Source organism: Trametes versicolor (genome assembly GCF_000271585.1).
Source record: "Trametes versicolor FP-101664 SS1 unplaced genomic scaffold TRAVEscaffold_2, whole genome shotgun sequence".
NCBI lineage: Eukaryota > Fungi > Basidiomycota > Agaricomycetes > Polyporales > Polyporaceae > Trametes > Trametes versicolor.
Genome location: NW_007360322.1, coordinates 1,654,700 through 1,669,104, shown reverse-complemented (window position 1 = coordinate 1,669,104; position 14,405 = coordinate 1,654,700). Strand labels below are relative to the sequence as shown.

The 14,405-nt window shown below is 46.2% G+C and overlaps 2 protein-coding genes across 2 annotated transcripts; both read right to left on the bottom strand.

Moving 5' to 3' along the window:
• Positions 1–770: 770 nt before the first annotated feature.
• Positions 771–2,594, bottom strand: TRAVEDRAFT_115102 (uncharacterized protein; the record flags this gene model as incomplete). The annotated part of the gene is made up of 3 exons (XM_008036133.1): positions 771–932; positions 1,002–1,934; positions 2,088–2,594. 3 exons carry the CDS (start codon positions 2,592–2,594, stop codon positions 771–773), a joined length of 1,602 nt encoding a protein of 533 aa, XP_008034324.1.
• An 8,768-nt stretch (positions 2,595–11,362) lies between these two features.
• On the bottom strand, positions 11,363–11,626 carry TRAVEDRAFT_98646 (uncharacterized protein; the record flags this gene model as incomplete). Its single annotated transcript, XM_008036131.2, has 1 exon — positions 11,363–11,626. A coding segment is annotated over one exon (264 nt), but the record flags the coding sequence as incomplete, so codon positions are not given.
• Positions 11,627–14,405: the final 2,779 nt, after the last annotated feature.

The following is a 14,405-nucleotide window of genomic DNA, read 5'->3' as shown; positions in this document are numbered from 1 at the left end:
TACACAGGTGTCAATCTGCCAACCAGTTTGCTTGATGCACTGATACCACTATCTTCTGTTCTATGTAATGAAAGTGTGTTAGGATGTAATGGTAAGACCAGGCAAATGACAAACTGAGCATGAACACTATATGATGTGCATACAATCTGCATTAACAGGACCTAGAAATCCATTTATGGCTTTGTACTCCAATTGATGCCTCCAAATGGCATCCTATTAATGCACCAATGGCACCATTGTGTAGATCTCAATTTTCTGAATTTAATAGTATATAACACTCTAGGTATTAGCTAGTAATACATCTATTCAAACCCACTTTGATTCTCCATTAGTGACACATTGTGACTAAGTGTCATTTATAGGGGTTTGTTTGGCTTGTAGTTCCCTCAGATGTGCTCACAACAATATACAAACAACCCCATTATATTCACCTAATCCATAGTTTTCTGGTGATATGTTAGGACCGTGCGCGGAAGTTCGGGGGTTAACAAAGTCCCGAAGCACCGTGCACCGGAAGGGAGGACTTCGTGAAACTAAGATTGACCCATCTCAAACCTGACTACTATAGTCACGGTGTGACGTGCACGTGAATTCGGCGTCAGAGGGCATATTGGACTCAATTTGTACAGTAAGTGACTAGGTGAACATACGGGTACTACAAGCATGATATCAATACTAGAATATACACTATGCACGGTGAGTAGGTTAGGATATCTACAGGAAAGGACAGTAGGGTCAAGAGGGGGGTGTAATATATCTGATATAGTCAGTCAAGAAATGTCAGCACGGTCGAGCTCATCCAGGATATCACCCGGCAGAACTCGGTGACTCCGGTACTTCTTTGCGGCCCAGGCAGCTTGTGTGCCATTAAGACCGCGCCAATACGCGTCCATGAACCGATGGGAACAAGTGTAGAATCTAAAAATTGCGTCCTAATGTCAGCCTGGACTCGAAAATATGAATACTCGGACAATTATGTCAATGTACCGCCAAATCGAGACCAGTGGGACACTGTCGAGCGAGGAGCTCACATTGCGTTCAAGATCGGCCTCGGCCGAGGATGCTGGGAGCTTGCGATAGACACGCTTGGCATACCCCCAACACTGCTCGATGCAGTTAAGTTCGCAATGGAACTTCGGTAGGAACAAGACGGTGAAGCCGCGAGCCTTGCAGTGCGTTTCGAGGAGGGACTCGACATCTCGAAAGTCAGGCTGGTTGAAGAGAAGTCGGCGGCAGCAACAATCAAGGGCAGGTGGCAGGCACTTGAAGGCGGGGCACTGTGCACGCAAGGTGTTCACATTTGCGAAACCACGCTCCTGCAAAATAATGATCATGCCCTTGAAGACGCCTTCTCTTGGATGCCCAGCAGGGAAATAGAGTGATTGTGGTGAGCCATCCTTGAATCGTGCGTCTTCCATGCGAATCTTCGTCTTGAGGACCTTCCCGTCTGGCCCGTACACCGGCTTCCCGTCTGGTCCGCGCAGAGGCGTCTCCACGCCGAACATTGGCTTGTCATCTTGTGTCGGCTTCATGGACATGTGACGCGCTGAGAGGGCATCCGCCGCGCGCTTCAGGTGAGTAGTGGCATTGTCGAAAATCAGGACGTGGTCCTCATCAGGGTAGTGCCGTGCGAGGATGTCCATTGCTGCAGTCGCCTGTGCGAGGATCTCCTCATGCGTGAAGTATCCATCACGATTCTTTTCAGGGCGGACTCGAGTGGACTCCTTGCCGTCAGGAGAGCGCAGCCAGCCATAGTCAGCGGAGACGAAGTCGGCGGCCATGAGTGAAGCACCTTCCCCTTTGGTGCGGGGTACTGCCTTCTCAGACTTGTGCACCCATCGTGTCTTCCGTCTGTCATTTGCGTAGAAGACAGACTCGTCATGGAACCAGTACACAACACGGCGTGTGCCAGTAGGGGGATGGGGGAGCGGTGACTGGGTTGAGAACGCAGCCGAAGCCGATGAATGCTCGCTCGATGGGCAGACTGGAATCGGGGGCGGCGTGATCGTGTCAGGGGCCCCAGCAGGGCGGGATGTCATAGATGGGGTAGAGTTGGGCAGAGGAATGGATGGGGGTGCTGCTGTGACCTCGGTGCCGTCCTTGTCCCACATGCGAGCGCAGCTGTCGGTCCAGGCCATTGCAGGGAGGAACCTGTCCTGCCGATAGCTGACCACATCCGCGCGCTTATGTCCGTCCACATACTGGCCGCTTGGGACTTTCGTCCACCGGTACTCCAGGGCGTGCATCCAGACCTGTGCCGTGGACAGGGCAACGGGCTTCGTCAGCCCATACTGGGCCAGAACTGCCGGCTCTGACATGAAATGGACGATGTTCATTGCTCGAACGTACTTCCCGACGCTCTGGAGGTGCTCCTCGATCGCAGTCCGCAAATCAGGACGACGCTCGAGGAGGGAAAGCTGCCAGGGTCGGGCCGCTGTGCTTGGAAGCGCATGTCGATCAGCGATGAAGGCGCGGGTCCAGCTGCGCAGGGACTTCGCCGTTGCTGGTCCCAGCTGGTAGGCCTTCGCAGTCTGCAGAGAAGACGCGATCCAGCCGCTTCCAGGGCTCTGCGAGACGAAGAAACCGAGGAACATCTTGATTTGTTCCATGCGGTGCTGGAGCCGGTCATCACCGAGCTTGAAATGCAAGAAGCCCTTCCCATTTTTTCTCCGTGGCCGCAGGAGAGCGCCAATGTCCTTCAGGGCATTGGTAGCTTCTAGTAGAGAGGGCGGCGGTTGAAAATGGGGTCGCACTGGGCCCTGGACAGAGTGGCTTCCAGAGGCGGCACCTGTGCTCGCAGCGGGTGGAACAGCAGAGGGCTGACACTCCAGGCCACCCGGGAGTGCTGTAGATGTGCTGACCAAGCAAGCGGGCGTGCTCAGGGACGGGTGTGATGTCACTGATCGTGGAACGGGGTTTGTCGCGGGCCCAAATACGAGGGGAGAGGCAACCTGAGAGCCGGAGGGGAACAGGGACTCCAGCGGGGCTCTAGAAGGTGTCGAAGCAGTAACAGGCGGCACAGGACTCCATGTAGGCTGGCAAATCTTATCGAACGTGCTCACAGCGTGCTGGTAGGTGTTCAGAGCATGTTTGTATGATTTATTAACTGAGGAGGGTAGTGGAGAGGAGCCCAGTGGAGGTAGCGTGCCATGCTGCCGCTGAGTGCGAGCACCAGCCACTCGCGAAGAGGCACTATCCGAACCGGCCCGCTGTAAAGGGTCCTGCCATGATTGAGGTCAGAAGCATGTCAGAAGAAGCCTAATCTGCAGGCTCACCACGTTCTCCCTGTCCGCCGTATCCCGAGTCGGTGAACCACCGTGGGTCGCGCCGCCGGGGAGGCTCGCGGTGGGTACTCCGGGTGCCGGGTGCGTGTTCAGCCTGCGCTTCTTGTTGGCATGCTCGAGATTGGCACACGCGACCCTCCCCCACTTCCCCTTCTGTGGCATAGGGCCTCTTGAGCTGCCGGCCCGCACCCCGACGTTGCTGGTGGCACGCAAACTCTCTGCGAGCACCGGCCGCCACCGCGTAATCCAAAATATTGACCGCTGCCTTTTTGGGCTATCTGTTAGGCGCCTGTCTCCGCAAAACTCAGGTGCAATGACAACCCATTCCTCCCTAGGCATCTACTTCCAAAACGGCTGCATCAGATTGTAGAGCCTATGTCTAGCTATCAACTGATCCACGCTTTTTCCTTCAGGATCCGTCCTTACACCTCAGTAATTATATTTCTACTTTTTGCCACTCAGAATCGCTCGAATGTGACAATCGACGTGCACGTGATGTGGTCAGGTTTGAGGTGGGTCAATCTTATTAGTAACGCACCAGGCACACTTGTCGGGTGTCCTCGGTTTACGAGAAGTACCGACTCGGGGGTCGGGAGTACAAGTACCGGAACTGACAAAGTTCCGGGACGAGACTAGAGAGTCGGGGGGACAGGAGAGGGGAGAGGTCGAGAGCAAAATAGAAGACAAGCTTAGAGACGTAGTTTGGGGGTCAGAGGTTTGGAGGTTGGAGGTTGGAGGTTTGGAGGTTTGGAGGTTTGGAGGTTTGAGGGTAGAAAGGAAATGGATAAGTGAACGAGATATCCGAACTGAGTAGCTAGTACAATCCAGTTCGGTTAAATACAGAGAAGCCTAATTGTCTTCGGAAACAATAAGAAGTACCGTAAAGGAAAGTCCGGGACTTCGGGATATAATTCGCGTCTGAAAACAATAAGCCTTTTGTTTAGGTAAGTGTCTTGGCACCTCGCGCCAAGAGGGAAAGGTCTAAATAGAAGAAGTTGGAATAGAATTGGAAACCGGTAGTTCATACAGAGGTTCGGGGGTTGGCCCGGGGGTTTGGAGGTTGGGCACATGGGATGTAACATGATATCACATTTGTTTGATTTGGTGAACATCATGTGAGGTTGCTGAACATAAATGCTCACAGCCAAACAGGTCACAGTAGAATCATATGACTGTGCTGCATGAGGACCCAGGCAACTGCACCAAATGTCCATCCCAGTGCCTATTTTCCCAGTATGCTAACTATTTTGGCTTGTAGCTCACTCAATACATGTCCGGATATTATGATGTTTGCACCATTGTGTAGTACTCAATCAATAGAACACATCTGTGGGTTTCTCGTGGCCTAACTCTTCCTCGTTGGGCGGCAAATTAAGCACCAAAGCTTATCTGGACTTGCATATTTGGTGGCAATTTGGCCAACAAAAAAATCATTGTTGGCCCCACATCTCAACCCTTGCTTGAGCTGTTGCAGCACAACCTTGTACGGTGGTAGCTATAGCATTAAGGCTGTCTCCTACAAGTTATGGAGGCCTTCCCGTCTATATTATCACCATTAATATCGATTTATACTAAGCACCCAAAAGGGGTAGACATCTGGTGCAGTTGCCCGGGTCCTGCTGCACAGCATACACCTGGGTCAAAAACTTGGGTTGTGGGTGGTTCCCACCAGTCTGATTCTACGAATCTACTTCCTGAAACTTATTTTGTGATCTAGAGACAAGATACAAAGAACTAGAATTAGATGGTCGATGTAAAAACAATATTAGAATGTATACTCAACCAGGACAAGTTGAAGTTGCTCTATGTGCATACAATCATGGCAGCACACCATTACGATTGATGAGGAACAAAGAAATCATTTCTTATGGGGTGACCTTCCTGCCAACTCAAGTCGTATATGTGGGAAAAAAATTGGAACCCAGCTGAGCAAAGGTTAGTTTTGAAATAGGCGCCACCTAAATCCTTTACTTACAAAACTTGGGTTAGGGTTCCCCTTTATTAGCACAGCTTAGGGTTAGCCTTAGGTCAGTTCTAATGACAATTCTTACCACATGTAAAGCCTCTTCCTGGGCACTTGTGTAACCCTAGGTTGCACAGCACATGTGCCGCTCACTGCCCACTATGCATATAGGCTATACACTGTATCAAGAGAGATCTTTAACAAATGTTATGGTGTAGTTCAAGTATTATACCCTTAGTTTCCTTTTAAAGCAATAATCTGGTAGTAGTATATGTATGCCACATGCCAGTAAAAGAGGCTAATCAGCTATCACCTAACATAGAGCATCATATCTGTTTTTGTATGCTATCTACCATTGCCAGTCACTGGAGTGATTGATGCATCATCAACTCATGCATGCATCCTGGCTTGGATTATATAATTCTGAGCACATTTGTGAGTGCTACAAGCCAAACAACCCACCATAAGTGACTTGGGTCACAAACTGTCCCTAATGGGGATCAATTTGAGTCTAGGTCAGTGGGTTCCCAGGCATAATATAAAGTGTTATATACTGTCAGGTTCACAAAATTGAGCTCTACATAATGGTGTTGTTTGTGGATGGATAGGGTGCCAATTAAAGGCATACATTGGAGTAAAAAGATGTTTAGGTCCAGATAATGTAGTTTCTTCAGTGCCCTGCTAGCACTATCTTCTGCCCTATATAATGAGAGTGTTCTGGAATGCTATAATGAAGCTAGGAAGATCAAGTAGTGAGCACAAACACTGAGTAATGTGCATGCAATCTGGCATGGACCTTCAGCCACAATTGGTGTTTGGTGCCTTAAAGCTTTTGTATTTCATAGAAAACCATGATTGTACCACCATTAGATCCACATTAGAAAGACCTTTCCAATGATATATAATTATCCTATGTTGTGGTAAAGAATGAGCCAACAGGGGGCAAAATGAGTTGCAGCTGTGGCTGAGAACAAACAAGACCATACTTGGTGGCAGGGGAATGCAGCTCAGTGTTCCCCTGCCACCAACTGTGGTCTTGTTTGGTTCCCAACACAAATGCCTCAATATCTTGGCCCCAAGTTGTCCATATGCCACAAAATATGTATCAACAGAGAGCTAAGGATGAGCAGAGTCCATATATGAAAAAAAGATTTGGATGTGGCTCATGCAGCTGCCACTATACACAATACAAAATCCTATTGGTGCCACAATTTGAAAAAAGCGCCCAAAGCACATGACCTGATGACATCATTGCCTAGTGTCATATACCACCAGACTCAGAATTTTGATCTCTATTCCATGGTACTGTCTATGTATTCAGTAATAAAATCTGGAAGGAGCTCAAACTATCATAAATGCAGTATTGCAGCTGATGTGTGTCATTGCACCATATATGGCAATCTGATCAGGCAATGAGGTCACATAAACATGCTCATGGAGTGTGTTCAATGGGGTAATCCATGTTTGAAACATCAAATAATGATAAAAGTGCCTAAACACATTGTCTTGCTGAACAGTGCCCCGTTACCCTTCAAATAGAGGAGATACTGTAAGCATAAAAGAATTATTTCCCAAAACTTCAATGAAATAAATGTATTATGACATGATTTCTATCTAAAGAATAGGATCAGGCCATTTATTCAAGGCCTATTCAATCAAGGCCTTGATCAAGGTATGTCTGATCCATTATATGGCATGAAATTAGCTACCAAGATGAATGTATTCCCAAAATCAAGTGATAGATATGGGTACACTCCTACTTGGAAGCTGTCTGGGCTTCAACGGGGGCTAATAATCCCAGAAAATGAACCTCAATCAATGTGTCAATGGCATGACCATTATATAAAATCAATAAAACCACACTTATGGTAATATGGTAACAATGTGACTCCAGTTACTGATATTGTTTGGATTATAAATTGACCTGCTAATGCTGAGATGATCAAGACATGCTATAAGAGTGTCTTCTGCAGAGCTGAATAACCGTGTGTGGAATAAAATGAGGCCTGGGTTGAGCCATGTTATAAAATGAGTATATCTGTATTATGGTGAGAATTGTCAAGTGAAATATCTGATTGTTATAGCTGAGTACCCTGGGCAGTTAAGGTAAGCTTGGATCATTGATCTACTTGAATGCTGTGACAACATTATACTATACTGGTGGAGGAAATTCCCTGGTTTCATTTATGCAGTGTCTCTGATAGCATCTATGTCAGGTCACATCAATTTAAGTGCTATATCAAATGATGCATATTTGAACACTTTGGAGACAATAAAAATGCTTAAAACCAACAATGGGAGTTTTGATGTCTGAATTTTTTAGCAGAGGAAAGCAGTGAGTGGCATTAATACAAGATCAATGCATGTGGATGATGTGTGTCGTAAGGTGAGCAGCGCCACCAAGCGTGGCGCACCCCGACTGCCCCACTGCGGAATTGGAGGACCGCTGGATTTGCTTACTCACCGCCTGGAATGCCCGCCTCGCCATTTGTAGAAGCCTCCCAAATGTTGCCATGTATAGTAGCTACTAATTACTATATATACAGGTGGACGCAATGTCATGCACCAAACTGGTTTGGCACATGGGCCTACCGGAACTGTCCAGGGTATGCCAGCAATAGGAGCATCCTCACCAGACAGACCTAGGACCAGAGACCAGCCTAGCAGACAACAGAATGCTTAGGACTAGCCCAGAGGTCAGGAGACAGTTCCGGAAGGTACCAGAAACTTCAGGAACCCAACCATCAACACAGGATCATCTGCAGTCATGGAGAACATGCTGGACTACTTCAGCTGACAAAGGCACAGAAATTGCCAGAAGGTTCTAGACAGTTCCGGATGATGTGCACATGACAGCCTAACATCAGAGAGCCAGGGAACACCAGGATATTCCAAGGAGACAGGAGGAGAACATGCCGGAAAACCCACGGAATGTTGCGGAACATTGCGGAATATTGTGGAAACCACTGGGATACTTGGCTGGAGAGGGCCATAACTGGCAGGTCCGATTGATGAGGGTATATATATCTTAGTATAATTCATATGGTTGGGCTAAGAATTTAGATTGATAATGCATTTAGATCTGGCCCAGAGCACACTATGGGTGCTGTTTTGATATATGTAGTAGATATGAGCCTTTGAACAATCCACATCATCCATGTGCATTGATCTTGTATTAATTCCACTGCTTTCATCTGCTAAAAAATTCAGACATCAAAACTCCCATTGTTGGTTTTAAGCATTTTTATTGTCTCCAAAGTGTTCAAATATGCATCATTTGATATAGCACTTAAATTGATGTGACCTGACATAGATGGTATTAGAGACACTGCATAAATGAAACCAGGGAATTTCCTCCACTGGTACAGTATAATGATGTCACAGTATTCAAGTAGATCAATGATCCAAGCTTACCTTAACTGCTCAGGGTACTCAGCTATAACAATCAGATATGTCACTTGACAATTCTCGCCAAGACACAAATATTCTCATTTTATAACATGGCTCAACCCAGACTTCATTTAATTCCACAACTAGTTATTCAGCTCTGCAGAAGACACTATTATAGCATTTCTTGATCATCTCTCAGCATTAGCAGGTCAATTTATAATCCAAACAATATCAGTAACTAGAGTCACATTATTACCATGAGTGTAGTTAAGTTTTGAGAAGTAATTCTTTTATGCTCACAGTATCCCCTCTATTTGAAGGGCAACAGGGCATTATTCAGCAAGACAATATGTTTAGACACTTCTATTATTATTTGATGCTTCAAACATGGATTACCCCATCGAACACACTCTATAAGCATAATTATGTGACCTCATTGCCCAATCAGATTGCCATATATGGTGCAATGACACACATCAGCTGCAATACTGCATTTATGATAGTTTGAGCTCCTTCCAGATTTTATTACTGAATACATAGACAGTACCATGGAATAGAGATCAAAATTCTGAGTCTGGTGGTATATGACACTAGGCAATGATGTCATCAGGTCATGTACTTTGGGCGCTTTTTTCCAATTGTGGCACTAATAGCATTTTGTACTGTGTATAGTGGCAGCTGCATGAGTCACATCCAGGTAATTTTTAAATATATGGACTCTGCTCATCCTTAGCTCTCTGTTGATGCATATTTTGTGGCATATGGACAACTGGGGACCAAGATATTGAGGCATTTGTGTTGGGAACCAAACAAGACCACAGTTGGTGGCAGGGGAACACTGAGCTGCATTCCCCTGCCACCAAGTATGGTCTTGTTTGTTCTCAGCCACAGCTGCAACCCATTTTGCCCCCTGTTGGCTCATTCCTCACCACAACATAGGACATTTATATATGATTGGAAAGGACCTTCTAATGTGCATCTAATGGTGGTACAATCATGGTTTTATATCAAATACACAAGCTTTGATGCACCAAACACCAATTGTGGCTGAAGGTCCATGCCAGATTGCATGCACATTACTCAGTGTTTGTGCTCACTACTTGATCTTCCTAGCTTCATTATAGCATTCCAGAACACTCTCATTATATAGGGCAGAAGATAGTACTAGCAGGGCATTGAAGAAACTACATTATCTGGACCTGAACATCTTATTACTCCAATTTACGCCTTTAATTGGCACCCTATTGATGCATCAATCACTTTAGTGATTGGCAATGGTAGATAACATACAAAAACAGATATGATGCTCTATGTTAGGTGATAGCTGACTAGCCTCCTTTACTGGCATGTGGCATACATATACTACAACCAAATTATTGCTTTAAAAGGAAACTAAGGGTATAGTACTTGAACTACACTATAACATTTGTCGAAGATCTCTCTTGATACAGTACATAGCCTATACGCATAGTGGGCAGTGAGCGGCACATGTGCTGTGCAACCTAGGGTTACACAAGCGCCCAGGAAGAGGCTTTACATGTGGTAAGAATTGTCATTAGAACTGACCTAAGGCTAACCCTAAGCTGTGCTAATAAAGGGGAACCCTAACCCAAGTTTTGTAAGTAAAGGACGTAGGTGGCGCCTATTTCAAAACTAACCTTTGATCAGCTGGGTTCTAAATTTTTTTCCCACGTACACGACTTGAGTTGGCAGGAAGGTCACCCCATAAGAAACGATTTCTTCGTTCCTCATCAATCGTAATATTGACAGATTTCAACCACAGTTCATGAATGATTATACAGTGATGGCCAAAAGTACCTCCCCACCCCCGGGGCTGGTGCTTATATATTAAATATTTTCAAATCATGTTATATATAGGCTATGCCCTTTTGTGTATGTGTACTTCATATAGTGTGCTGTTATTACACGCTAGTTTGATAAATGCCTGGGTGCCAGATCTCTGTCTATAAGCCAACCAGTCATTATGACCATCTGTGAGTCTGCACCAAATCAATCATAATTTGATACAAACTAAGCATATTGTCTAGTAACGAGTGTGGTAACCATGAGCAGCCTCAAGGGCTTTAACACGATCAGGAAGGGCGTCATACAGTTTCTGAATGAAGGAAGAATCAAGTCCGTACCACTCCTCCTGTAATGCAGTCCATAGCTCATCACGGTTGCGGGGAAGAGGATTGCGAGCGCGCACACGGCGGTCTAGCTCGCTCCAGACGTGTTCGATGATGTTCATGTCAGGAGAGGAGGAGGGCCAGGGGAGGAGGAGGATCTTGTGTTCAGCGAACCAGCTTTGGGCGAGCTTGGACGTGTGCTTGCGGTCATTGTCTTGCTGGAAAATGACGCTGCGTGGACTGAGGTGTTGGTCGCTAAGGGTACCCAGGAGGGACTCCTCAAGGATGGAGCAGTACTTCTTTGCATCCATGATCCCGTTGATCCAGTGTAGTCGCCCGACACCCTTCGAGGTGATGCATCCCCAGACCATCACACTTCCTCCTCCCCCCGCAACACGCTTCTTCACGTTCCGGTCCAGGAACTCCTCCCCAACCCTTCTCCGGCACCATTGCCTCCCATCCGAGCCAAAGAGGTTGAACTTAGACTCATCTGAGAAGACAACCAGCCTCCACCGATCCATGTCCCAATCCCCAACCTCCTGCGCCCACATTCGCCGCTGCCTGATGTTGAGAGCGCTGAGGTATGGCTTCTCCCGTCACACTCGTCCACAGAGCCCAACCTCAGAAAGGTTTCTACGCACTGTTTGGGTGCTGGCTTGAGGAGCTAGCAGACGCTGGGCATCAGTTGCATTTGCGACTTCACCTCGGGCGAGAGCAAGCTTGAGATGATTGATGTCCCGTGGAGTGAGGATGCGTGGTCGGCCAGGACGGGGCAGGTCATGATGAAGGGTACCTGTCTCCTCAACCCTTTTCAGGGTTTTACGGATGGTCTTGCGATCATGGCCAGTGGCACGAGCGATGGCACTGATGGAAGTAGGGGTTTCAGAGGAGGGATAGCGAAGACCCAGTATTCTTGCTCGTTTATCGCAGGACAAGGAAACCATATGTGCAGAGGATTAGAGGAAGAGGTGTAGCAATAGATTGTGTGGGTGAATATGTGCAGTGTGTGAATGGTAGTGGTGGAAGTTGGGAACAAGCCTGAGATGGCTGATGCGCTGGCAAGCGCTAAAATAAGCGCCCACATTTCGCGCGGCCTGCTTAGATGCTAAAGCAGCAATAACATATGCATTAGAAATAACTTGAAGGGTGGTACTTAGTGGTGGTATACATGAGACTAATATATGCTGCCTTTATAGGGAACTCAAAAATATGGGGGGGGGGTGGGGAGGTACTTTTGGCCGTCACTGTAATGTGTTTATAGAAGTGAATTGAATTCAGAGGCCTTGTCATGCAGGTGGCCCCTGAAACCCTATGTGCATACAGGTGACTTGTTATGCAGGTGTCCCTAGAACCCATGTGTGCATAAAGGTGACTTGTTATTACACAGGTGTCCCTTAAACCCTTGTGTGCGTGTAGGGACCTTGTCACGAAGGTGGTCCCTGAAACCTCACTGCAGGGCAGCTGATATGAGGGACTTGTCATGGAGGTGTCCCTCAAAACCTCACCGCTGTACAACAGTAACCCTATGTAGGGTGCCGTGGTAATGACCCTGTCTAGGGGATTACCAAAAGGTGCCCCTGGATAATTATAGGTATGTTAGATCAATAAAAGTGTGACCAAGATTTGAATGCACCTTGAAGGCTAGTGACCGCCAGATTGCTAATATTGCTGCTCACAGCAATGGTAGAAGAGGTAGCACTGTGATATAGCAGCTACTGACATGGTGTCAGAAGGCTACTATACCACAGTAGCAAGTATAGAATGTGCTGGGTATGCATAGTGCGAGATGGTGAGAGGAAGAAGTGAGAGAGGGAGATATGTGCGCATCAGAGTTCAAAGTTGAACATGCTTATGTAATCTCATCACCTGATCAGGTTGCCATATATGGTCCAATGGCACACATTAGCTGTAACACTGCATTCATGATGGTTTGAGCCTTTGTTAGGATCATTAAACAATCATATAGACAGCACCATTGGATAGAGATTGAAATTCTGAACCTGGTGGTATATAACACTTGGGGGTGAGGCAGTGATGTCATCAGGTCATGTGCCATGGGCGCTTTTTCCAATTGTGGCACTGATAGGATCTGGTGTTGTGAATAGTGGTAGCTGCACTGGCCACATCCAGATTATTTCTGAATATATAGACTGCTCATCCATAGCTATCTGTCGATATATATATTGTGGCATATGGACCAGGGGGGGCCAAGATATTGAGACATTTGTGATGGGGACCAAACAAGACCACATTCTGTGGCAGGGGAACACAGAGCACAGCTCCCCTGCCACTAAATGTGGTCTTGTTTGTTCTCAGCCACTGCTGCAACACATTTTGCCCACTGTGGGCTCATTCTTCACCACAATACAGGCCTATTATATATCATTAGAAAGGTGGTTTTGATGTGTATCTAATGGTAGTATATTCATGGTTTTATATAGAATACACAAGCTTTGATGCATCAAACACTAATTGTGGCTGGAGGTCATTGCCAGAGTGCATGCACATTACCTGGTCCTTTATACCCACCACTTCATCTATCCAGCTTCATTATTACATTTCAAGGCATTTTCATTATACAGGGCAGAAGATAGCGTTGGAAATGCATTAAAGAAGTGGCATTATCTGGACCTGAACATATTTTCACTTCAATGTATGCCTTCAAATGGCATTCCATTGACCTAAAAACGACACCATTGTGTAGAGCTCAATTTTCTGAACCTGACAGTATATAACACTTCATATTAGGCCTGGGAAAACACTGACCTAGGCCCACACTGATCCCCATTGGTGACAAATTGTGACCCAGAGTCACTTATGGTGGGTTGTTTGGTGCCTAGCACCCACAGATGTGCTCATAATATCATACAAACACCCCCATTGCATTCTACTCATCAACAGCTTTCTGGTGATTTATAATTGTAGTATGTTCCACAATACAATCACCTATTAACAAGCATATTATTTTGAGCTGTGGCTGAAAACAAACAAAGCCAAAGCTAGTGGCACAACAATGTGATTCCGTGTTGGTGTGCCATCAGGTCTGTGCCCTTGGGCACTTATTGCTAATTGTGGCATTGATAGAATCTTGTGATCCATAGCTTTCTGATGATATACATTTTATGACATATGGACCAGTAGGTACCAGATTATTGTGAAGGGAGCCCAACTGCAATACAATATGTGTACTGTTGGCCCATTTTGTACCATAACATGGGACTGTTGTCTATCTTCAGAAAGCTACTTTCAATGTGGATCTGATGGTGGTATAACCATGCCATTATATGCAATATGCAAGTGTTAACCTGCCAACCAGTTCATTTAATGCATTGGTACCAACTATCTTTTGTGCTATGTAATGAAAGTGTATTAGTATGTGATGGTAAGACTAGAAATATGACAGACTGAGCATGAACACTATATGATGTGCATACAATCTGCATTATCAGAACCTGGAAATCTATTTATCGCTTTGTACTCCAATTGATGCCTTCAAATGGCATCCTGTTAACCCACCAATAGCACCATTGTGTGGAGCTCAATTTTCCGAATCTGACAGTATACTACGATTGATGAGGAACGAAGAAATCGTTTCTTATGGGGTGACCTTCCTGCCAACTTGCATGTCGGAAAGTCGAC